The sequence below is a fragment of the Giraffa tippelskirchi genome, chromosome 4, assembly GCF_054371585.1.
Source record: "Giraffa tippelskirchi isolate mGirTip1 chromosome 4, T2T-mGirTip1v1.2.pri, whole genome shotgun sequence".
Classification (NCBI taxonomy): Eukaryota; Metazoa; Chordata; class Mammalia; order Artiodactyla; family Giraffidae; genus Giraffa; species Giraffa tippelskirchi.
In genome coordinates this window covers 174,881,954-174,906,537 of record NC_137278.1, presented here as the reverse complement: position 1 = coordinate 174,906,537, position 24,584 = coordinate 174,881,954, and the positions used below count along the sequence as shown (strand labels likewise).

The following is a 24,584-nucleotide window of genomic DNA, read 5'->3' as shown; positions in this document are numbered from 1 at the left end:
GTATTGTCATATATACATGTTCATAAATAAAATTGCTTAGTTGTTTCAACCTTACACAAAGGGCACCATATTGAATGTAATCTTCTGACACTTCATTATGTCACATATTATTACCACATGTCCTTGAATACAGTCCCCATGAAATGTAAGATACAGTGTTATTTTATATAATAAGAAAAAATAACATCCTCTAATTAAACAATGACATACCATTAATTGTAATATATATCACAATTTTACAAGTGTTAAAATGACAAGGATGAGAATTAGTAAAATATAGCACATTGCTAAGATTTTGTCTATACTGTTGAATGTGACTATAGATTATTCATTTTGACTCATGTATAAAATTTGAGAAATATACCTTGATTTACTTATCATTTGCTTTTTGGTGGTCATTCAATTTTTACTGTTATAAAGAATTTTGTTATGAACAGCCCTCTATGTGACTTCTGAAAATCTGTGCATGAGTTGTCCCTGAGTAGACATGAAATTTCTGAGTCATAGAGTAGTGAATGTTTAATTTGATAAGTTGTTGCAAACCTACTTTCCAGTGGTTGTACCAATTTATACTCTTGCCAGAAGCAGAGCTTTTAGTCACATTCCTTCCAATGGTTAATACTATCAAATTGCCTTGAACATTTCAGAATTCAGGGAATAACGTTCATGTGTGTTCTTCTCAAGGAAACTACTAAAGGAAAAATTGTAATCAGCCAAGGGATGACTGAGGAAGCCTCAGTTAAAAGACTTCTCAGTGGCAGTAAATATATCTACCAACACATATAAAATTTAAAAGGGGGGAAAATAGTGTGACAGAATATAATATAGGTGGTATATGACCTGACAACTTAAAAACAATTTTTTTTAATGGAAAGAGGGAAAGCAGAAAAAAGAATAAACTCATTGATTGCTTCATCCATAATACCAAGAAACCAAGAGATATTTAAAATTGAAAAATCAAGTTTTAGAAGTAAAACATATTTGACAGTACAAAAGTCAACACTAAGAAAGATAACATTATTTACCAGAACTGTGGGATGAAGGGGAAGAAGAGAATACAAGCAACTTTAATGCTGCTTATGTGAGGAAAATTCTACATATTATTCAGAAAAAAAGAAAAGAAAAGTATTAAATAAAGATATAACTATGTAGCCACTATCAGAAAGAAAGAAAGGCTGCATAGAAGAGACTTTTAAAATGTTACACATATCATAGATCTAAAATTAATCATACCAATATGTGTAGGTTTAATTTCCCTTATAAAAGAAAAAGATTGATTTTCAGATTGATTCACAGATCTAGGTCACAAACCCAATTCCTAGGCTATAATACAGAGTAACACTGAAAACAAAATTATTCAGAAAAGTTAAAAAAGATGAACAACAACAAAAAATACCAGAAAAAGCAAAACAAAAAGAAAGTGGCTAGTGTAATAAAATATTAGAGAAGGTAGAAATCAGGCCAAAAAGCAATAATAAAGGCACTTCACAGTGTCAAAGCATGCAAACCAAAATGAAGATGTAACAGCTATGAATACCTCTGTACTAAACAATGTAGCAACAGAAACTATTTCAAGCACAAAGAGAAACAAATGGAAGCAGTAGTGGAAGGCTATTTCATTTCTCTCAGTCCACATCAGATCAAACTGACAAAAAATGAAAGGTATATTTCTGCTTCTGGATATGACGGAATTCATGGCAGGAAAATGCTCCTACTGAGAACTACAAAATCCAGATAAACTTTTTAAACCTTTTAAATTTTCTAAGGTAACAGAGAGATACAAACGCAAACAGTACTAGAGGGACTAAAATTCCAGAGACTAACAGACAGAAACTTCTCTAAAGTTGTTGAGAATTGGCAGTTGACTTTTCCAGGAGGTATCTGCCAATTCTGGGCATGGGCTGGAGACTGAGGATCTGAGCTCAGTCCAGACAGGTCTCTTCTGGGAAGACAAAAGAAACTCACAGAGCTTTGTGTGGGCATTCAGGACTGAAATGCCAAAGCTGGGGATCTGAGACCTGGTCTCCACCACCAAAGCATTTAGCTAATTCCAAAGACATGCATAATGGGAGATTAAAGAGCGTTTCTGAAAACCACTGAAAAGCAAGGCAGAAATTCCCATAGTTCTCGGAGCTAAGGAGACCCAGACCTACCAACCTCTTAACTGAAATCCTGAAGGGCAAGCCCTAGGTACAAGGCACAAGGAGTAGACTGAATCTTACCAGAACTGCAATCTAACCTCAAAACAGCCCAGTCGCTGATAGTATTAAAATGTTTCCCCTTCTTACAATTTTGTTTTCTTGGGGAAATTTTTGAACTTTCTCCATGGAAAGACATCATCATGTGGAGCCTCTTTTATTTTTGGCCTTGCAGGATCTTAGTTCCCTGATCAGGAATGAAACCCGTGCCCTCTGTGGAGTCTTAACCACTGGACTGCCAGGGAAGTCCCAAGCCTCTCTCTTTTTTTTTAAGTTTCTAGTGTTAAATAAGAATTCCTCAGCATGCAAAGATAAGAACCATATGACTAATTATCAAGAGAAACAAATAAATAGAGGAGCTTGGTGAGGAAAGGATCTATACAGAGTTTTCCCTAAGTGCATTTTAGAACTAGGGGCAGAGGAAACGGTCAAGGTCCCTCATCGCAATCTCCAAGCTGCCATTCTGTAACATACCAATTACCTAGAGTTCTTGCAACTTTTAACTCCCCCCCACCCACCTCAGGTATAAGGCTCACTTTGCCCTTCCAAATTCCTTTCTCTCTACATAGCTTAGCATAAGGTTGGGGGGAGGGGCGGTTATATTCTTAACAAGAGATGATAGAGGTTTAGGAACATAAAAACCTTATCAAAAATCACAGTAATGGCCACTTCCACCCCAAGAACTAGTCAGCAATTTCTCAGGCAACTACTTTCAAATTTTCATCTTGTTTTTTCTTCTTAAAGAAGTATATCTACTTGAATGGGTAAAGAAGATGCGGTACATATATATAATAGACTATTACTCAGCCATAAAAAAAGAAGTGAAATTGGATCATTTGTAGCAATGTGGATGAACCTAGAATCTATCATACAGAGTGAAGTCAGAAAAAGAAAAACAAATATTGTATGTTAATGCATATATGTGGAATCTAGAAAAGTGGTACAGATGAACCTATTTGCAGGGCAGGAATAGAAATGAAGATGTAGAACATGGACGTGTGGAAACAGGGTGGGGAAAGGGAGGGTAGGATGAATTAGGAAATTAGGTTTGACATAAATATACTACACTACCCTGTGTAAAATAAATAGCTAGTGAGAACCTGCTGTATAGCACAGGGAGCTCAGCTCGGTGCTCTGTGATGACTTAGATGGATGGGATGGAGAGGGGGGAGGTCCAAGAGGGAGGGGCCTGGGTTCACTGCTGGGGCTCAGGTTCAATCCCTCGGTAGGGGAACTGAGATCCCATACCATGAGGTATGGCAAAAAAAAAAAATCAATGTGAACCAAACTGAAAAATCATTCCATCTCTAAAACCCTAGTAGGTATTTAATGAACTTGGCATATAGACTTCCCAGGTTTCCTAATACAAACTAAATTTTCAGATAAGAGTACAGTGAAATGAAAAAGAATCTAAAGAAAAATTAGAAGCCAGAGGGGAAAATAAATGAGAAAGATGAGGCATAAAATTTTGCCAAAAGTAGAGTCAATGACCATTAAACAGAATGTTGGCCCATATGTGTTTTTTCTAAAGGCAAGAAAATCTGTACCAAGCATCAAGAATTCTAGAGTGTTTTACAGAGTATCAAGAAATTTGTGTGTAGGGTGGCGGGGGTGTGTGGGGGTGGTTCCCTGGTGGCCTAGTGGTTGGGACTCCAGACTCTCACTGCCGTGACCTGGGTTTAATCCCTGGTCAGGGAGCTGAGATTCTGCAAGCCACTTGGCATGACTAAAAAAAGAAAGAAAAAGAAAGAAATTTGTGTGGGCAAAAATAGCTTTTAGAATTCTGGGAACAAGAAAAGTCACCCTTTCTCTGCCTGATATTGGTGATAGAGAATGAAGGTGGCCCCAGGCTGAAGGTGGATGGTTTGATGGCCTGTCACTTGCTTGTCCAGTGTGCGTGGGCAAAGCAGAAGCTGGCCATATGGTCCAGCTCACTCCCATATTCTTGTTTGTTGACTTTTAGAAGTTATTCTAAATTTCTAACCACTTCTTTGAGTTTTCCTTCTGTGAAATCTTATGCACATGAATATGAATAAAAAACTGTACTTTTTCTGTTTTCTTTTCTTAGGTTAATTCTCAAGACCACAGTTACTGAACCTAAGAGAGCAGAGGAAAAACTTTTCCTCAATACACTGTTTTGCCATAAATGTCACTCCAATGACATTCACATACGTACACACACACACACACTATATATATATATATGTATGTACATATAACCAAATGCTTTTAAACAGTATGTTTAAACTTTGTTTTAAAAGTGTCACAGGTTAAAAACTGCCTTGAGTACCACACATACAATCTTATAGAAGCATGCAGTGGGAAGCTAGATCCACCATAACGAAATGCACTTTATAGCACTCAATACTTCAGTTATTAAGGTACATTGCTAATTACAGTTAGAACAACTGGACCATGTTGCTTTCAATCCATTACAAATTCTCATAGAGGGTCTGTCAAACTTGATTGACAGCATAATCCACTACCCTAATTTAGTGGTCCTCCACAAGGCAGAATAAAATAACAATGTCGCCAAATAACCATCAGCAAGCGACAGCTCAACAAAAGACCTAGGGAGGCAAATGCCTGTGTTATCATATTACAAGAGCAATTCTGTTCTAGTGTTTAAGCCCCACAGTCAATTCTAAACACAGATGTCTCTGAAAATCAGATTTCCAAGTTGAATATAAACAGGACACAGTAAAAATAGAGCCCAAGGGCAGAGACACACAACTAAACTTGTGAATCTTTTTGAACAAGACTGAGAAATAGCTTTACAGCAATGCAAGATCATCATGCATGTTAAAGTGATCTACTGACAAACTGCCTGGACTGCATGAATTTGTACAGCTGACCCATGGGGTCAGTGTAACTCAAGATAATGTCTGAATACAAAAAAAACTAATTTGGTCATGGTTTCAAATGATACTTCATGACAATAAAAACATAGCCTATGAACTGCACCATGCCTTTTTATTTATAGAAAGTTTCACATGTTAAACAATGAAGCTGACTAAAAATTAAAATAAATGATAATACCTGAGAACAAATGCCTAACATCCATAAACAAGATGTAAACTGAACCTAACCTGCAGGTTTTGTCATATCTGTTTTTAGATACAGTTCAGTTTGAAAGTAGGAAATCTAGATTATTTTAGGAAAATTCAGTTATTATAGTCAGTCTTCAGTTTCAAATTATTGTAGAATCTTGGGGTGGGGAGAAATCTTGGAAAATACCTAGTGCTGCTTCATATCAGATGTAAGCATTCTATTTCCTGGCAATCCAGGGTGTATTATTTATCCATAGTAGAAAGTATAGGAGAGTTTTTGTAAACAGTGTATTAGTTCTTTATAGCAGCATAACAAAATGTCACCAAACTTAACAGCTAAAATCAACATTCATTTATTGTCTCAGTGTCTGAGAATCAGGAATCTAGGAGTGGCTTGGTTGGATGCTTATGATTTAGGGTCCCTCCATGAGGTTATTACAGTCAAGCTGTCAGCCAGGCCTGTGATCGCTGAAGACTTGACAAGCTTGAAGGATCTACTTCCTAATTCATGCCTGTGTCTCCTGGCAGGCTTCATTCAGCTCCTCACCATAGGGTCCTCACCATAGGGCCACTCATGACATGGCTCCCACCACAGCACATGGAGAGAGGGACAGAGAAAACACACCCAAGATGTAAGTCACAGATTTTTATAACCTAGTCTTGGAAGTGACACACTATAATTTCTACATGCTATAGCTCTCACAGCTTAACTGTGGAACAATCTGAGAGGGAGCAACCCAAGAGACATCAAAGCTTGTTGTGGGCCATAGTGGAAGCTGGCTACCACAGCAAGCAGACTCCATCTGGAGTCACACAGCTCTCTAGATCCACAGTCTGGGCTGTACCATATTCATCAAAACCTGATTAGAAGGAAAGGATGAAGCCCTGTCAGATGCTGGCATGTTGAGAGAGTAAACAATCTGCTTATTTAACTTGTCACTACCTCAGAGAATCTCTGGTGAAAGTGCCCAACCACAGCCCCATGAAGGGGCTGGCCAGAGGGTGTGGCTCGGGAGGGCTGACCTCACTGGGACGCCCGGGAAACAGGGTGCCAGCTGATGATGGTTTCCAAATACAACTCCTCATTTACCAACTAGTGAAACGAAAACCAGTTTTCTTGTTCCCACCAAAGTAGAAAAGCTAAACACTTCCTGCTGGTATCTACTGATGTCGAACATTGTTTTATGTGGAAAATGCCCCTAATCTTGGTACCACCTAGCTGAGGGTTGTCTTATATCAGCAGCTGCAGGAAGCTGAAAATTGAGAAATTGAATTTGTAGTTTTGGTTATTGGGAATGACCAATATTGGGTTATCTGGCTTGGAAAACTGTGTGTAATAAATGTATAGAAGTCTCTTATTTTGAAAATATTTGTATACAATATCTATTAATAAAAAATTTTCCCCAACTTCACCGAATAAATATTGAGTGAACACTTAAATAGTACTAGGTTAAAGGGGAGATCAAATTATTAACCTTCTTTAATAATTGCTTGAGAATTCACTGTTGGTCCAGTGGTTAGGACATGGTGCTTTCACTGACATGGCCTGGGTTCAATCTCTGGTCAAGGAACTATGATCCAACAAGCTGAGAGATATGACAAATAAATATTTGTTGCACTGCAGCCAGGCAAGGAAATAATTCAATTTTAGGTGGGATGTTTCAAGTCCCCCTGAATTCTCCAGTCTAGCTATTAGTTTTCTTTGGGGGGACTTGGTACCAATGATGGCCTTCTCCAGTGGCTCAGCTGGTAAAGAACCCGCCTGCCAATACAGGAGGCCCAAGAGACACAGGTTAGAACCCCAGGTCAGGAAGATCCGGGGAGTAGGAAGTGGCAACCCACTCCAATATTCTCGCCTGCAAAATTCCATGGACAGAGAGCTTGGTGGGCTACAGTCCATGGGATCACAAAGAGTTGGACACAACTGAGCAACTAAGCATGCACGTTCTCTAAGGTCACTCCTGCCTGAGATGCTCTTAGCTCCAGGTATATTCCAGACCCTTTGTGGAGCCTCTGATTCTTAGCTCTTGAGAGGCATCCACATACTGGTTGAATCTTTTTTTCAAACTGGATGATCTCCAAGGTGAACTTCCTCTCAGGTGCTCTGCAGGGAGCATGTGCATTCACTCACCTTCCCCCCTGATGGACGAGTCTTGCAGACCTTCTCACAATACAGCCCTCTCTTCTCTCTGCCAGCACTGCTGTCTGCCCCAGACTCTCCTGCCACTCAACCCGCTGTTGCATACACAACCTCTCTCCTGGCTACAGAATCAGCCCTAGTTGCACTGGTGTTTATGCTTCTGCTTAAAAATACAGCCCAACCCTTCATTCACTGACTTTGTGGTCTTACTCACTAATGGACTGCCCGAGATGTTTCCAATCCACTTGTACACTGAGCTCAGTGGAGAGAGTGAAACAGGAGCAGGATGGATTTCCATTTAAGGCTTATCTGAACTGATTCTTTTACAGATGAAACGTGAGCACGCACGCACACACACACAAAACTGGTGGCCTCTGATCACATGGAGAAGTTTCCTTTGATTTCCTCCATAAAGGTATTGCAATTTTCAATCTCCATTGTTGAACAGAAAACTGGACTGTAATTCACTATATTAAACAAATAACCTAATTTGTTTTCTTTCTTTGTAATTTTCACTGATTAACAATGTACTGGTTCAGTGCAGTCTTAACATAAATCAGAGGTAGGGAGAAGAAGTTTACTGTCATGCTAGGTAAATATTTGAGAATCAAAAGGCCAGCACTTAACATTCCACTCAGTTTCGACTGCTCCTAATTTGATGGCCACCCATCAAAAAACTGGGGCTTCCCAGGTGCCACAGTGTATCCACCTGCCAATGCAGGAGACGCAAGAAACTTGGGTTTGATCCCTGGGTCAGAAAGATTCCCTAGAGGAGGAAATGGCAACTCACTCCAGTATTCTTGCCTGAAAAATCCCATAGAAAGAGGATCCTGGGCGACAGTCCATGGGGTTGCAAAGAGTCGGACATGACTGAGCATGCACATACAAATCAGAAAATGGCCCCACCACAGGCATCTTTTCCTTTTCTTCAGGGTCCTGATGTGGTTGAATGATCTTGCTTTTTCAGAGCATCTGCAGTTCTCATTTGGACACCTTGGTTTATAAGATGGGCTCTTGTCCCCAAACATTCCCCATTCTTTAGCTGTTTCTGATGAGCTCTTGTTATCCTTCCCAACCTACGCCCACCTTGCTTCAGGTCCCCAGGAGTCAGGAAAACATCCTGATGGGTGTTTCAGAAAATATTTCACACAGAGGAGTTCAGGATCCTGGGAATCAGCCCGCATTTTATTTTACATTCATATGAGTTCCTGCATTTCCAAGGTTATCAGATCACATTCAGGTTAGCACTGCTGGTAACAAAACTGTACAACTACCCTGGCTTCAAAAACAAGATAGGATGATACACATTAACACTTCTTTCCCTTTAATACTGCAGGAGACAATACATCACAAAAATAAAATCACATGCCTTTGACAATCCAGTGTGAAGGCATATTATGTTAAAATTAAACCATTTGGAACACAAGGAGAATAAGAAAAGTTTCAAAGCTTAAGATGTTAACAATTTCCCCCAATGCCATCTTTCTCTTCTAATTCCCAGTTGGCACACTCAGTATCAGTGCCTTGGGAAGAGTGGGGCAGAGGAAAGCAGAGAATCATTTAACTGAAACTCATGGCTTCTTGGACTACTTCTGTAAAATCTACTTAAATAACCTAAAATCCTAAAAAGAGTTCTTATTAACAAGGGATGGTAATCTAGAAAGCACCTGGAGGAAATTCCTCCAGTCACTGATGGAAAATATAAGCTGCAAACATTTCATAAAAAAGGACAACTGCATCATATCCAGAAATATATTAAGTTCTGAAAATCCACTTTCACTTTACAGAATGAAAACACTATGATCCACGTTCTGGCACTGAATCAGTTCAGAAAAACAGCTGTAACCTCTATCTGTAATATTTCTCATGGGCTATCTTGCATCATTACAATGTAAGAGTGCAGCTGACCAATATCCCAACCCCTGAAAAATATAAGAAGTCAAACTGAGCTAAAATAAAAACAGATTAGATAGGAGAAAAGTCAGATGTGTGAGAAAGCAAGAAGTTAGATTTACTTGGGTTTTCTTCCTAGATAAAAAATACTGTTACAAAATGTTTTGGACCCAGGTCCAACACAGCTGGAATGATAAGTTATTGACAATGCAAGCCCCCATCCAGAAAGACAGCATGCTTATGCAGCACCTTTCTCTTAGAAGTTCAATGTGCTTTAGCATCATTATCAATTAACTGCATAATTAAGTACATGATTCAGAAAATACTTGGGACTTATTGTTAATTCCAGTGACTAAGGAGTCCCTGCCACTTGCTGCCAAGAAATTTTTGAGTCCTGAACTTACCAGGTTATGAATGAAATCGATACTCATATAGATTGATTCAAAAGAAATACTACCCCTTTCAGGGCTGAAAAATATGACAGAAGAGAGAATAAGACACTTCTTAGGAAAGTCTCATCTTTAGGAAAAAACACATTATGAAAAACCAGAGCCAGTGCATATTGTACAACCCCTGAAGAAGGCCCCCAGCAGCAGGGGGATCAAGGGGAGCAGTGATGATTTTGAAACCAGAGTGACTTGTAGCTAACTGTCTAACAGGAAATTCACATAGTAAAATACAGAATAAATCAACATATAGCCAAGGTTTACATTTATCTAGAAATATGTTTTATGCTTTAAAAAAAAATTGCAACACACTCCAAAAAAATTTTTTCCAGATAATTCATGTACAACAGAAGGCACTGTTATTCGCATAAATCCATTGATTCTGCATGGCAAAACCTGAGACGTGCAATTCCATCCAATCCTCTAAATCCACCTTGGTCATTCATCCTTTGGAGCAAATGCTTTGTCCTTTTCAGTCCTATGATTTTGTTTTTCTTTAATTTCATACATTACAGTAGCTGCTTAAAATATATATTTCAGGGTGAGAAAGATCAAAGGGGACACGGGGGCAGAGAAAGGTGCTGCTGGATGCCAACCAGTAACTGGCACAGCAGGTGGCGCCAGGAGCAGCCCCTCCCCAGCTCTGCTGACTCTCTCCTTCCGGCTGACGTTCAATGTAACGACGACGTTTGGTCAGTTGATGTTCCTTCCTTCAGTTGTTGGTGGGCATAGTCCCAAAATTAAATGCAGAGAGGACTCCTTTGTTTTCAAAGGTGAAGCCTCCCTGTTGTTCAATCTTCTTCTTTGCCTCTAGAATTTGCAAGAGAAAGCAGGGAAAAGAGAAGAGTATCTAAGGTGACAAAGTTGGAAATATCCTCAAAGGAGCCAGATTCTTTAGAGTTAGCACTGTGAAGGAATGTGAATCGTGGTATTAATTATTCTGCCCAACTGAACACTAGCTTTTAACAAACCCATGTCAGTAAGTACCATCGTCCAGGCGTCTGGGGATGTGTAACCCACAGATACGAAACCCAGGGATACAGCGGGCCCCCTGCACCACACCATTTTAACGAGGAACTTGAGCACCCTAGGATTTTGGTATTTGAGGGCAGCCCAGGAACCAATCCCCTCTGAAGATACTGAGGAATGACTGCAATTATAATCTCTATTTTGGAAAAACTGTTTGCTAAAACTGAGCAAGATAAAAACAAGGCTCAAAGCCATAGTGTCTACTCCTAAAAGGGCACACTCACTTCTCCCATCAGGAGGGGTGATACAGAATCTGGGCAGGACTGAAGTCTAAAGTCCATGCAGAAGAATCTAGGTTCTAAACTCTAGATTCCTATTCTGTAATGTCTTCCACTAAAATACTTCTGTAACTACAAAATCTTCCATTAATTTTCCAAAAGTGACCATAATAATGTCTGCATAAAATAATTTCTCCAGCTCAAAAACTGAAAGTCAACAAGAATCACCAACTTCTACATAAAGCCCAACAAAAAGAAATGAGAGTATTTCATTTTTAGAAATATAAGGTCCTTGCAAGAACTCATAAAATGCCTTTGATTCATTGTTTAGATGGTTAGGTGGGTGACCCAGCTGGTTAACTCTCCTTCAGCAAGATTCATCCCAACCTTTATGTCTTACCTTTGGCTCCAAAATAGGATAAGGGTGTGAATAAGAACACTACTAAAGACAGATGTTAACACATGGTGTTTTGCAAAGCTATCGTACCTGATTAAAAAGATCATAAAATAATAATAATTTCTTATTATCTTGAAAGGTTGGCCTCTAAAAACAAATTTTAGAACAGTATTTAGGTGCCACCAGGCTGGTAAATATAAAGGCTGACTACCGACACACGTGCTCTGATCAGAAAATCATGCTAGCTGACCTGCCACTGTCCTCCGGTGCTCAGCCAACGTGTACACCTCCTGCAGCGCTCTCCTCTGATCCTCACTGAGCGGTGCCATCAGCAGTTGATACCACGCAGCATCCCGATTCTGCACAGCTGTTGTAATGTGGGGGTGTTTCAAGGGAGAAGGAATGATAAGGGAGTCCAGTGACAATTATTATTTCAGATAATAACTAATGATATAACCAAATTACAATGAAATGATAACAGACAATAGGTGATAAAACTTATTCCAACAAAGGATGACTCCTGAGTACTCACTTTAGTACTCAAACTATGTGGGGCTACAAATGAAGGTCGAAGTGAAGTGAAAGTCGCCCAGTCATGCCTGACTCTTTGAGAACCCATGGACTATATATAGTCCATAGAATTCTCCAGGCCAGAATACTGGCGTGGGTAGCCTTTCCCTTCTCCAGGGGATCTTCCCAACCCAGGGATAGAACCCAGGTCTTCACATTGCAGGTGGATTCTTTACCAGCTGAGCCACAAGGGAAGCCCCTTGCAGAAGGGTTGGAACATCAAAAATCTCTCCTTTGCCTAGTTCTCTGCCTCCTTTGCCATCTCCTCTTCTTCTTGAGGTTTCACTAACTATGAAAGCTCCCTAAAATCCAGATCATGGGGAACACTTTACTCGTTATTGTTTTCCTCAGGAATTCTCATGTTGCCGGCACATGCCACACGCTACCTGCATCTACACCAAAAACTTGAATTTGTACCTTTAGGCAAAACTGTTCCCTAAACTTCCTGGACTTTTACATTGGATAGGTCACCTGAAACTCAGCACAACTATAACCAAATTTAACATTTTACCTCTCAAACTCTCCTTGGATCTCCCCATTTCCATCACTAGTTCTATCAGTCTCCTAGTCAACCACTATCATGCCCTCTCCACATCCAATTCTGTGCTGCTTTCTTGATGGTTTTCATCTATATGCTTTTTTCATCAAATGCCATCCTTTCTCTCAAGGGCCCTACTTACTTAATAAAGCAATTTCCTAACACTCGGTTCCCAAGTCTAGCCCACTTCAGTTCTTTTTGGACATTATCAATAGATAATATCCCTGAAAGAAACTACCACATCCCCAAGATCACCTCTTTATATGAAAACATTCAACAACACTCTAATGGGCAATGGGATAAAGACAACCTCAGTCCAGAATCCAAGGCTGGTACAATTTGGTACAATTTTACCATTTCACAGAGACTTAAGCAGTGGTCCCTATAGGCTGACTGAGCGAAAGCTGGTTGCCTATGTCTTGAGGAGCATTTTCAAAATATATATCCTGAGATCCCACCCAAGACCAAAGAGCTTCTTTGTTGCTTATGGTGGACACCCAGGTCCAGTAGCAACTGCCTTAGAGCACACCCTCTGCATTCCAATTTCCACATCTATGCTCTTTATCTTCCTCATGTTTTGGAATATTCCCTGGACTCTCTACCTCTTGTTCCTGCTAAATTTCAATAAAACATAGAGGTTATTCATTAATGATATTTGTAATAAACAATATATTGGCATACTACATAACGCCAGCATATTAGGCTACCACTACCTTGTTAGTATTAACAACAATATTTTAGGGTTGGTGTTCAAATTGAACAAGGATGTTCAATTTAATATTCTTTATAACAGCAAAGAAACAAAAAACTGGAAATATCCTGTATTGTCCATCAGTGGAAATAAGCTAAATTATGATACTGCCATAGAAATACAATGTAACTAGCAAGCAACCCATATAGTGGGATTTCTTTTCATTATAACTTGTTTATAATAATTTTCCAAATATTCTCATTGGTTTATTACTTATTTTTAATTCTACAAGTTTTCCATTTATATATCTCATTCTTATACTAGGTTATTGGTCTTATTCATTTATAGAAGGTTTCTGTAATCTGTGGATCTTACATGACAGTATTTTCTTCCAATCTTTTATGAGTACTTTAACTGTATTTCTAGTGTCCTTTGCTGTACAAAATTGGTATATTGCTTATAGAGTTAAAAATTTACTCTTATGGACTCCATTCCTTCACATGGGGATTGTGAATTGCTTGTAAGTTTATGGCCACAATTTTTAAGCAAAATATGTGAGATACTTCATTCTGTAAAAAAATCTTTGTTTATACCTAGAGGATGAACAATATATACAGATACTCTTGCCTTAAATTACTTTTGTGAGGATATTCTGCAGTCTTACCCTGACATTATGCTATCTGCTCATTTTATGTATGTTTGGGGATTTCTATAATTAAAAATAAATACAATTTTTACAGGGAATCCTAAACCAATTTGGGGTAGACCCCGAAACAACTTCTAAAAGATGGAAATGAAAAACATATCTGATGATTCAGGGAGTAACAACATACTCAGCAAAGCTTGTGTAAAAAATTGATATTCATCCACACTATTGTCAAGGTCCAGTGGAGTACTGAATCCCTCAAGAGCAGTTTCTTCCAACACTTCTTCATCCCAGTCATCATCATCTTCCTCCTCATCTTCACCTCTTCCATTATTTGACTGCATTGCTTGAGCAGTTACATTAGTCTCCTCTTCATCACTTGAAATCTCTTCTGTGAATCCATTATTTATTCAAAAGGAATCAAATCACATAAGGACAAAAGATAAATCCAAATGAAAACAAAAATTATAAAGTGACATTCTAGAAATGGAAAAACTACCAAATAATTTTATGTAAAATTATAAAAATAAACTTACTTTCACTATAGCTTGCTAAATTGAAAATGACTTTATCCTCCTCATTTAAAATAATTTCTAACTCTCTCTAAATCTGTGATCTAGATGAACTGTTATTACTATGTTTTACTATGGCTGCTTCATATCCATTAATATAAAAATACTATTTAGCCACAGATTCCCAAATTAACCTTTTTGCAAAAAAATAGACATAAAATGATTCTGTACTCAGTGCATGTGTTTTAAACAATGACCTCCCACTGAGAATGTGAGTTTCTTAACAATTACCTAAGATATTAATAATTACCAATTGCTTGGAAATGCTCAAATGAAGAGGTCATTTCTGCTAACAGAAACAGAAAACTTTAGAAATATTAAGGAAAAATAATTAGCTACACATGGGTTAAAAAGTTGACAGCTGAACTGTGTATCTCCAGAGACTGAGTTTCTATTTTCAGGGCCAGTCTGTTCCAGACAGTTAGACCAGTACTGTAAATAACTGGAAGATAGTAAATGTGGAGCAAAATCAATCTAAGAGGAAAAACCTGGAGTAAACTCAAACCAGGCATTATTAATCTAATCTAGTTCTATAAAACATACCATACTGAAGCACTTGGATTAAGCTGCAAAATAATTTTAGGGATAAGGCAAGAAACCATAGTTTTTACCACATACACGAAAAAAAACACTATATATAAAGGATAATAATAAGACAACAAGAGATACCCTTGTTGGTTAATTGTCATACACTTTAGTAGGAAATTCAATGAGAAAGTCTGGGATATTACTAACAAATCTTCCCTCAAGTCATAATAATTATAAGCCAAGAGAGACCAAAGTAAGAAATTAGAAAGAGTACAACATACTGGGAAAAGAGAATTCTGATTGCTTGAAGAAACTAATTTCAGGGTAAAAGACACACACAGACTGAAATGTAGTTTGGTAGTTTTTCTAATGTGTCTAAGTGAACATTAGACCAGTTGAACTTAACAGATATCTACAGGACATTACATCCCAAAATGGCAGAATACACATTTTTTTCCAAATGCACATGGAACGTTCTCCGGACAGAACACATGATAGGCCACAAAATAAGTCTCACCAAATGTAAAGGGATAGAAATTATATTAAGCATTTTTTTAGACCACAACACTATGAAACTAGAAATCAATCACAGGTAGAAAAATGGAAAACATAAACACATGGAGACTAAATAACATGCTACTAAAACACCAATGGATGAATGAAAAAATCATAAAAGAAATCAGAAAATACCTTGAGACAAATGAAAACAAAAACACAGCTTTCCAAAATTTACAAACACTGCAAAATTCAGTTTACCTCAAGAAACAAGAAAAATATCACATAAACAGCCTAACCTACCATCTGAAAGAATAAAAAAAAGAATAAACAAAGCCCAAAGTCAAAAGAGAGAAAGAAATAATAAAGTTTAGAGGAGAAATAAATAAAATAGACCAAAAAAAAAAATAGTAGAAAAGACTAAGAACTGTTTTTTGAAAAATAAGCAAAATGTATAAGCCTTTAGCCAGGCTCATTAAGGGGGGGATAAAAAAAGAGAGGACTCAAATAAATAAAACAAGAAATAAAAGAAATTGCAACTGATATCACAGAGATACCAAAAAAATCATAAATGAATGCTATAAATAGTTATAAGCCAACAAACTGAACAACCAAGAAGGAATGGAAACATTTCTAGAAATATACAACCTTCCAAAATTGAATAAGGAAGAAATAGACAATCTGAATAAAGAGATCACTACTAGTAAATTGAATTCATAATCAAAAAACTCCCAGCAAACAGAAGTCCATGACTGGATGGCTTAACATGAAAACAACTCCAAATGTATAAAGAAAAGCTAATACCTATCCTCAAACTATTCCAAAAAGCCAAAGAGGGAAGAATACTCCCAAACTCATTCCACGGGGCCACCAAAAGCAAAGACACTACCAAAAAAAAGAGAAAGAGTACTATAGGCTAATATTTCTGATGAACATCAATGCAAAAATCCTCAACAGAACTATTAGCAAACCAAATTCAACAACTTATAAAAAGGATCATACACTACAATCCAGTGGGATTTATCCCAGGAATGCAAAGATGACTCAATATCCACCAATCAATGTGACACACCACATAAAAAAAGGATAAAATCACACGATGATCATAATACCTACCAAAAAGCACTTGACAAAATTCAACATCCATTCATGACAAAAATTCTCATCAAAGTAGGTATAGAGAGAACATATCTCAACATAATAAAGGCTGTTTATGGCCAACACACAGCTAACATCATATGCTACAGTGAAACCTGAAAGCGGCTAAGTCGCTTCAGTCATGTCCGACTCTGTGTGACCCCATAGACAGCAGCCCACCAGGCTCCCCCGTCCCTGGGATTCTCCAGGCAAGAACACTGGAGTGGGTTGCCATTTCCTTCTCCAATGCATGAAAGTGAAAAGTGAAAGTGAATTTGCTCAGTCATGTCCAACTCTTTACGACCCCATGGACTGCAGTCTACCAGGCTCCTCCGTCCATGGGATTTTCCAGGTAAGAGTACTGGAGTGGGGTGCCATCACCTTCTCCGGAAAGCTGAAAGTTTCCTCTAAATTCAGGAACAAGGTAAGGATCCCCACTCTTGCCACTTCTATTTAACATACTATTGGGAGGTGAGCCATGGCAATCAGACAAGAAAAAGAAATAAGAAATAAAGGAATCTAAATTGGAAGGAAAGTAAAATTGTCACTATTTTCATATGCCATAATACTATATATGGAAGACCATAAAGTACCCCCCAAAAAGCTTTTAGAACTAATAAATGAACTCAGTAAAGTTACAGAAAGAGAAATCAACAAAACAAATCTATTTAAAATCGTATCAAAGAAAATTAAATACTTATGAATGAACTTAACTGAGGAAGTGAAAAGACCTATACTCTACAAACTGTAAAACACTGAAGAAGGAATGGAAGAAAATACCAAAAAATGGAAACATATCCTGTGTTTATGGATTGGAAGAATTAATATTGTTAAACTATCCATACTACCAAAGCAATCTATAGATTTAATGCCTATCAAAATACCCATGACACCCTCCATACAATTAGAACAAATCGTCCTAAAATTTATATGGAACCACAAAAATCCCTGAACTGTCAAAGCAATCTTGGTGAAAAAGAACAGGGTTGCAGGTATCATGTGCTTTAATTTCAGACTATCCTATGCTATGCATGCATGCTAAGTCGCTTCAGTTGTGTCCGACTCTGTGCGACCCCATGGACAGCAGCCCACCAGGCTCCTCCGTCCACAGGATTCTCCAGGCAAGAATACTGGAGTGGGGTGCCACAGTAATCAAAACAGTATGGTAATGGCACAAAAACAGACACATAGATCAATGGGAAAGAATTAAAAGCCCAGAAATAAACCTCTACATTTGGAGCTGATTCACCTACCACAAAGGAAGCAAGAATACACAATGGAAAATATCAGTTTCTTCAATAATAAGCAGTATTGGGAAAACTGGACAGCTACATGTAAAAGAATGAGATTAGAACATTTTCTCACATCATAGATAAAAATAAACTCAAAATGGATTAAAGATCTAAATGTATAACCAGAAACCATAAAACTATTATCAGAAAAATAGAACACTCTTTGATATAAATTGCAGAAATATTTTGGGGGTTCTGTCTCCTAAAGCAAAGGACACAAAAACAAAAACAAATGGAACCTAATTAAACTTAAAAGTTTGGGGGCATCAAAGAAAATCATTGATAAAATGAAAAGACAACCAATAAGTGCAAGAGATGATATAATATGATGGGGTTAATACTCAAAATATATAAATAGCTCATACAACTCAATGCCAAAAAGCCAACTGACTCAATTGAAAAATGAGCAGAAGACCTGAATAGGCATAAAAGATATTCAACATGGCTAATCATTAGAGAAATGCAATTCAAAATCACAATGAGATATTATCTCACCTCTCTCAGTAAGAATGACTATCAACAAATAACAAATGTTGCCAAGGATATAAAGAAAAGGGAGCCCTTGCATACTGTTGGTGGGAATGTAAATTGGTACAACCATTATGGAAAACTGTATGAAAAGTTTCTCAAAACACTAAAACTATGATCCAGTAATTTCACTCCTGAGTATATATACATATATAAAAAAATAACTCAAAAAGATACACACACCCTCAATGTTCACAGCAGCATTATTTACAATAGCCAATATAAGGAAGCAACCCAAATGTCTGTCAACAAATGAATGGATAATGAAGATGTGGTGAGATATACAGTGGATTAGTACTCAGCTATAAACAAAGAATGACATTTTGCCATTTGCAACAAAATGGGATAGACCTAAAGGATATTATGCTTAATGAAGTAAGTCTGACAGAGAAAGACAAGTTCTATATGTTACATTTAAACGTGGAATATAGAAAATGAAAGAAACAAATGAATATAAAACAGACTCACAGATACAGAAAAATAACAAGTAGTTACCATTGGGAAGGGGGAAGTGGAGGGCCACGAGCAGGAGATTAAGAGGTACAAACTATTAAGTTTTAAAAAAATAAGCTACAAGGATATATTGAATAGCACAGGGAATATAATAACTTTAAACAGTGTAATCTATAAAAACAGTGAATCATTATGTATGCTATACATCTGAAACTAATATAATATTGTAGATCAACTATACTTCAATGCTGCTGCTGCTGCTAAGTCGCTTCAGTCGTGTCCGACTCTGTGCGACCCCACAGACGGCAGCTCACCAGGCTCTGCTGTTCCTAGGATTCTCTAGACAAGAACACTGGAGTGGGTTGCCACTTCCTTCTCCAGAGCATGAAAGGGAAAAGTGAAAGTGAAGTCACTCAGTCGTGTCCGACCCTTAGAGACCCCATGGACTGTAGCCTACCAGGCTCCTCCGTCCATGGGATTTTCCAGGCAAGAGTACTGGAGTGGGGTGCCATTGCCTTCTCCGATACTTCAATGGGAAATAGATAAATAAAGTTATGAACTGTTTGTTTCTGGAATTTTCCATTTAACATTTTTAAACAACTGAAATCATAAAACCAAAATTGTGGTAAGAAGGGACTACTATAATTCAGTCAATCAAACTCAAAATATTTGTTAAACATGTAGCAGGCCAAGACATGTAAATCTATTTAATGTTTCTAAATAGACTAAAACTCAAAGAAAACACATACTCAAAACATCAGTTTTAGCATTCACTGCAATTAAAACACTTTACCATTTTCTTCTATATTGGCTTTATCTGCTTTTGAGTGATCTTCTCGGTTTACCAGTTGTCTGGTAGCACAGACCTGCTTTAGTCCAAGGAAAAGGAAAAGAATTGAGGGCACAATCTGTCCCACCACAGCATCTACTGCAGGAGGTCGATTTTGCAATTCCAAAAGGATACTGAGTCCTATTATACACATCTTCCGATCATGATGCCTACAAATCATAAAAGGGAAAAAAGTGCACACATGAGAAATAAGAAAAATTTCTGAATAAATTACAAAAAGGAACATCCAAGTTGTGCTCTAAGGTTCATTCACTGGAGCTACACAGAGGTAAAACCATTTTGTACTATAAGAATTCCTATGTAAATCAAGTTTTGCAAACCAATTATCATCATCAAAGACCTATGGGAGCCTGCAATTGACATGATGAATCTTGCTGTAATATCAATTTATGATTAGTACAAATGCTGCAACTGGGCCTTGACAAAACAAGTTTTATTAAAGCAAGAATACCTGTATATGACAGCATAAAATTCCTATCCAGTGCAAAAAGAGAAGTCCCTTAGACTTTGACTCATTTCACTGGTCTACAAGGTATACTATACTGTATACTAACCCCCCAGGTGCCAAAAGCTAGTCCAAAAATCTCAACATCTAATAAGCTGAACTTAATGTGGGCATGCTCAGTGACTCAGTCATGCCCTATTCTTTCAGATCCCATGGACTGTAGCCTGCCAGGCTCCTCCGCCCATGGAACGTTCCAGACAGGAATACTGGAGTGGATTGCCATTCCTGCTTCAGAGGATCTTCCCAACCCCAGGATGGAACCCAGGTCTCTTATGCCTCCTGCATTGGCAGGTGGATTCTTTACCACTGCACCACCTGGAAAGCCCTGCTGAACTTAATAGCTGCAAGTAAATCTATTAAATGTCCTGTGCTATAAAATAAGATAAGGAAAACTTAATTCTGAAGGAAAAAAAGTTTGACCAATGGTGGAGCTAGTGGTAAAGAACTCACCTACCAATGCAGGAGACATAAGATACCCGAGTTCAGTCCCCGGGTTCAGAAGATCACCTGGAGGAGGGGATGGAAACCCCTTCCAGTATTCTTGCCTGGAGAATCCAATGAACAGAGGAGCCTAGCAGGCTACAGTCCATAGGGTCGCACAGAGTTAGACATAACTGAAGCGATTTAGCAAATACACAAAATACATTACAAAGATTTTTACATGAATGCTTCTAAATTGTTTAAAACTAAAAATATTAAGAATGAAAAGGTTACTGTATTAGTGTAACATTCACACAGGCATGAACAAAAAAATTTACTGGCAGTGATTCAAAATAAAATATACAACAAAAAAGTGAAAAGCATTAGTCACTCAAACACGTCCAAATCTTTGAGACCCCATGGACTGTACGCCACCAGGCTACTCTGTTCATGGGATTCTCCAGGCAAGAATACTGGAGTAGGTAGCCATTCCCTTCTCCAGGGGATCTTCTTGACCCAGGGATCAAATGCCAGTCTCCCACATTGCAGGCAGATTCTTTACTGTCTAAGCCACCAAGAAAGCCCCAATATACACCATGCGCTCCTCAATATACAGCAAACCTAACAAATATAGCTTCTGTTATTCTTCATTATTTCCATTGCTTGATTCAAGTTACTAATGCCAAAGTAGTATAATATAATAGGTACTGTGCTTGACCTGATGACTTTCTCATTAATGTAGCCTCTAACTAGTAGTGTACACCAAGGGTCAAATGGATTACAGTACAAAAGATGATTACTGAGTGGGGCTCTGGAGAATCCAAGGGAGCACAATCCACACATGCCCAATCTATATAATTGCTGAGACACCTTCTATTTTTGGAAAATTGCTTATAGATGCTACTAACTGTATAACTGGGCTTCCTTGGTAGCTCAGTGGGACAGAATCTGCCTGCCAATGCAGGAGAAGTGGGTTCAATCCCTGGGTCGGGAAGATCCGTTGGAGGAAATGGCAACCCACTTCAATATTCTTGTCTGGGAAATCCCAGGGACAGAGGAGCCTGGCAGGCTACAGTCCACGGGGTTGCAAAAGAGTTGGACATGACTAAGCGACTAAGCAACAACAACTGTATAGCTGTGAATGACTAAATCTCTACTCTGTAAACCTTTGTCAGATATAACTAAGTACAATTTCTTTCTAAAGTATGCTCTTCCTTTCAAAGTATTAGTAAGAAATCTAAATCCAGGACAAATTCTAGTCTCCTATATGCAGAAAAATTAGAATACACATAGCAGCTTTTAAGTATGTTTCCCTATTCCTTTTCCACCATCCTAATTCAGGCCTCCACCATCTCCCTACCACTTGGTAATATTCTAACTACTCCTGTTGGAATTCTTTTCCCCTCAGTAAATTTTTCTAAATGATATCTTACAAGATGTAAAAAGAACACTAGTTATTTCTAAATTAATCAGCAGTCTCAAATTCTAACAGGACAGGGTCACTTATATGTATCGGGTCACCTGAGGTGGGTATATAACTATGACTTAGGATCTCAATTTTCCTATGTTGGAAAGCTAGGCGAGTGGTTCACACAAAGCCCAACTCTCCTACCAGGATAGGACCTGGACTATAGCTAACAATCCTCTGATTTCACATTTGAGAACAGGCTTCCTTGAGGTTTTCGTATTTTTACCAGACTAGTACTTTCCTTAGAAACATGACTCCATTTAGAATGTTGTTACCACAGACACTTAAAGTCATGGAACCCAAGTAGACACTTAATTCTTGTTGCCAAGACATATAATGATATGCATAAGTCAAAAACAAGTGAGGAAGGGTAATAAACCTAATTTTCAGAGCCTGCACTCTTTTCCACTAGATTATACTCCTGAAACACATTCTTAATTCCCTAAAAATTTAATATTATGTTAACAATACACTAAAAGATTTTTAGATATAAAAACTATCTTTCAATATGCTATTATATATACATGCATAATACAAGTCAACTTTCCAAGAACAGAAATGCAGTGTAAAATCAAAAAGACACAGACCCAAGAAAACAATCTGTATCGTTCATCCACTGATTTATAAATTGTACAGTTACAGGTCCAGGGTTGTGAGGCAACTGAATTCGTTCTAAAGTATGTAGCAGCAAATCAGGGTTGTAGTACAAGGCAGCAATTGCAACCTGAAGACACATAGTACGAAGCTCACTAGTTTTGACCCCTCGGGTTAATCTCTCCAAAACAAGTTGAACGAAGAGTGGAATGCACTAGAGGAAAAAAAAAAAAAAGAAGAGAAATCAAATAACTTTTACAGAAAGCTGAATGTTGGTAAAGTGTAATCATTAAATAAGATACTCTTAAAGACAGTAGAACTGGCTAGTTTAAATCATTTTCAGAATTATTAAACTCAGAGAGATTAAATCGCCAAAAAAGGTCCTAGAGCAGTACCAAAATGTCTCCTTTCAACTGAAGATTACGCTTAGATGAAGATCGTCCTACAACTGTACACAATCAAAAACTGCAATAATCCAAATGTAGACTCAGTCACTTCTATGTTTAAGTTAAAATGACTAGGATGGAGTTTTTCTTTGATAAATCAAATTGGAAATACACTTGACCCTTGAACAAAATGGGTTTGAACTATATGGATCCATTTAAATGCAGATTTTTTTTCAACAATTAATACTACAGTTCTACACTATCCATGGTTAATTGAATCCAGATAGGGAGAAACCATATATACAGAGGGCCAACTAGAAGTTATACACAGATTTCTAAAGGCACAGAGGGTGAGCACCTCTAACTCCTGCATTGCTCAAGAATCAAGTGCAAAAAAAAAAAAAAAAATGAGACTTAGAATAAGCATGATGTGATCAAAATTTCTCTTGAGGAAAAAAAATTCCTAAAAAAGCCACAGGGATATAACATACAACATGGTTTGCTGTTGTTCAGCCACTAAGGTGTGTCTGACTCTGCAATTGCATGGACTGCAACACCCTAGGCCTCCCTGTCCTTCACTATCACCCAGAGTTTGCTCGTACTCATGTCCATGGAGTTGATGATGCCATCCAACCATCTCATTCTGTCACCCTCTTTTATTCCTGCTCTCAATGTTTCCCAGTATCAGGATCTTTTCCAATGAGTCAGCTCTTTGCATCAGGTGGCAAAAGTATTGTAGCTTTAGCTTAAGCATCAGACCTTCCAATGAATATTCACGGTTGATTTCCTTTAGGACTGACTGATTTGATTGTGCAAGGGACTCTCAAGAGTCTTCTCCAACACTACAATTCAAAAGCATCAGTTTTTTAGCACTCAATTTTCTTTATGGGCCAACTCTCACATCTGTACATGACTACTGGAAAAACCATAGCTTTGACTATACGGACCTTTGTCAGCAAAGTGATACCTCTGCTTTTTAATATGCTGTCTGGGTTACATCATGCAAAATGCTGGGCGGAAAGACTCCTAAGCTAGAATCAAGATTGCCAGGATAAATATCAACAACCTCAGCTATGCAGATGATACCACTCTAATGGCATAAAGTGAAGAAGAACTAAAGAGCCTCTTGATCAGGGTGAAAGAGGTGAATAAAAGAGCTGGCTTAAAACTCAACATTCAAAAAACGAAGATCATGGCATGCAGTCCCATCACTTCCTGGCAAACAGATGGGGAAAAAGTGGAAACAGTGACAGATTTTATTTTCTTGGGTTATAAAATCACTGCGGACAGTGACTGGAGCCACGAAATTAAGACATTTCCTTCTTGGGAAAAAACCTATGACAAACCTAGACAGTGTATTAAAAACTAGAGACATCACTTTGCCAACAAAGACCCATATAGTCAAAGCTATATTTTTCTAGTAGTCATGTACAGACGTGAGAGTTGGTCCATAAATGCTGAGTGCTGAAGAATTGTGCTTTCAAACTGTGGAGCTGCAGAAGACTCTTGAGAGTCCCTTGGACAGCAAGGAGATCAAACC

At 38.0% G+C, this 24,584-nt stretch overlaps 1 protein-coding gene and 1 long non-coding RNA gene across 9 annotated transcripts in view; one reads left to right on the top strand and one right to left on the bottom strand.

Annotated features, from left to right (window-relative positions):
• Window positions 1-24,584, top strand: part of LOC145546030 (uncharacterized) — a 1,126,586-nt gene that overhangs the window by 686,222 nt on the left and 415,780 nt on the right. The gene's annotated exons all lie outside the window — the stretch shown is intronic.
• The window catches only part of IPO8 (importin 8), a 67,279-nt gene continuing 51,240 nt past the window's right edge, over window positions 8,546-24,584 (bottom strand). For 6 of the 8 annotated variants that reach the window (XM_081591724.1, XM_081591725.1, XM_081591721.1 and 3 more), the window contains 5 exons: window positions 22,652-22,872; window positions 19,615-19,820; window positions 14,004-14,207; window positions 11,622-11,738; window positions 8,546-10,537 (listed from right to left, as the gene is read on the bottom strand). In XM_081591724.1, the coding sequence (XP_081447850.1) occupies window positions 10,440-10,537; window positions 11,622-11,738; window positions 14,004-14,207; window positions 19,615-19,820; window positions 22,652-22,872 (846 nt within the window). In that variant the 3' untranslated portion in view covers window positions 8,546-10,439. Of the gene's footprint in view, window positions 10,538-11,621; window positions 11,739-14,003; window positions 14,208-19,614; window positions 19,821-22,647; window positions 22,873-24,584 lie in introns of all 8 variants that reach the window. The other 2 variants (XR_014082429.1, XR_014082430.1) reach the window with 1 other exon arrangement.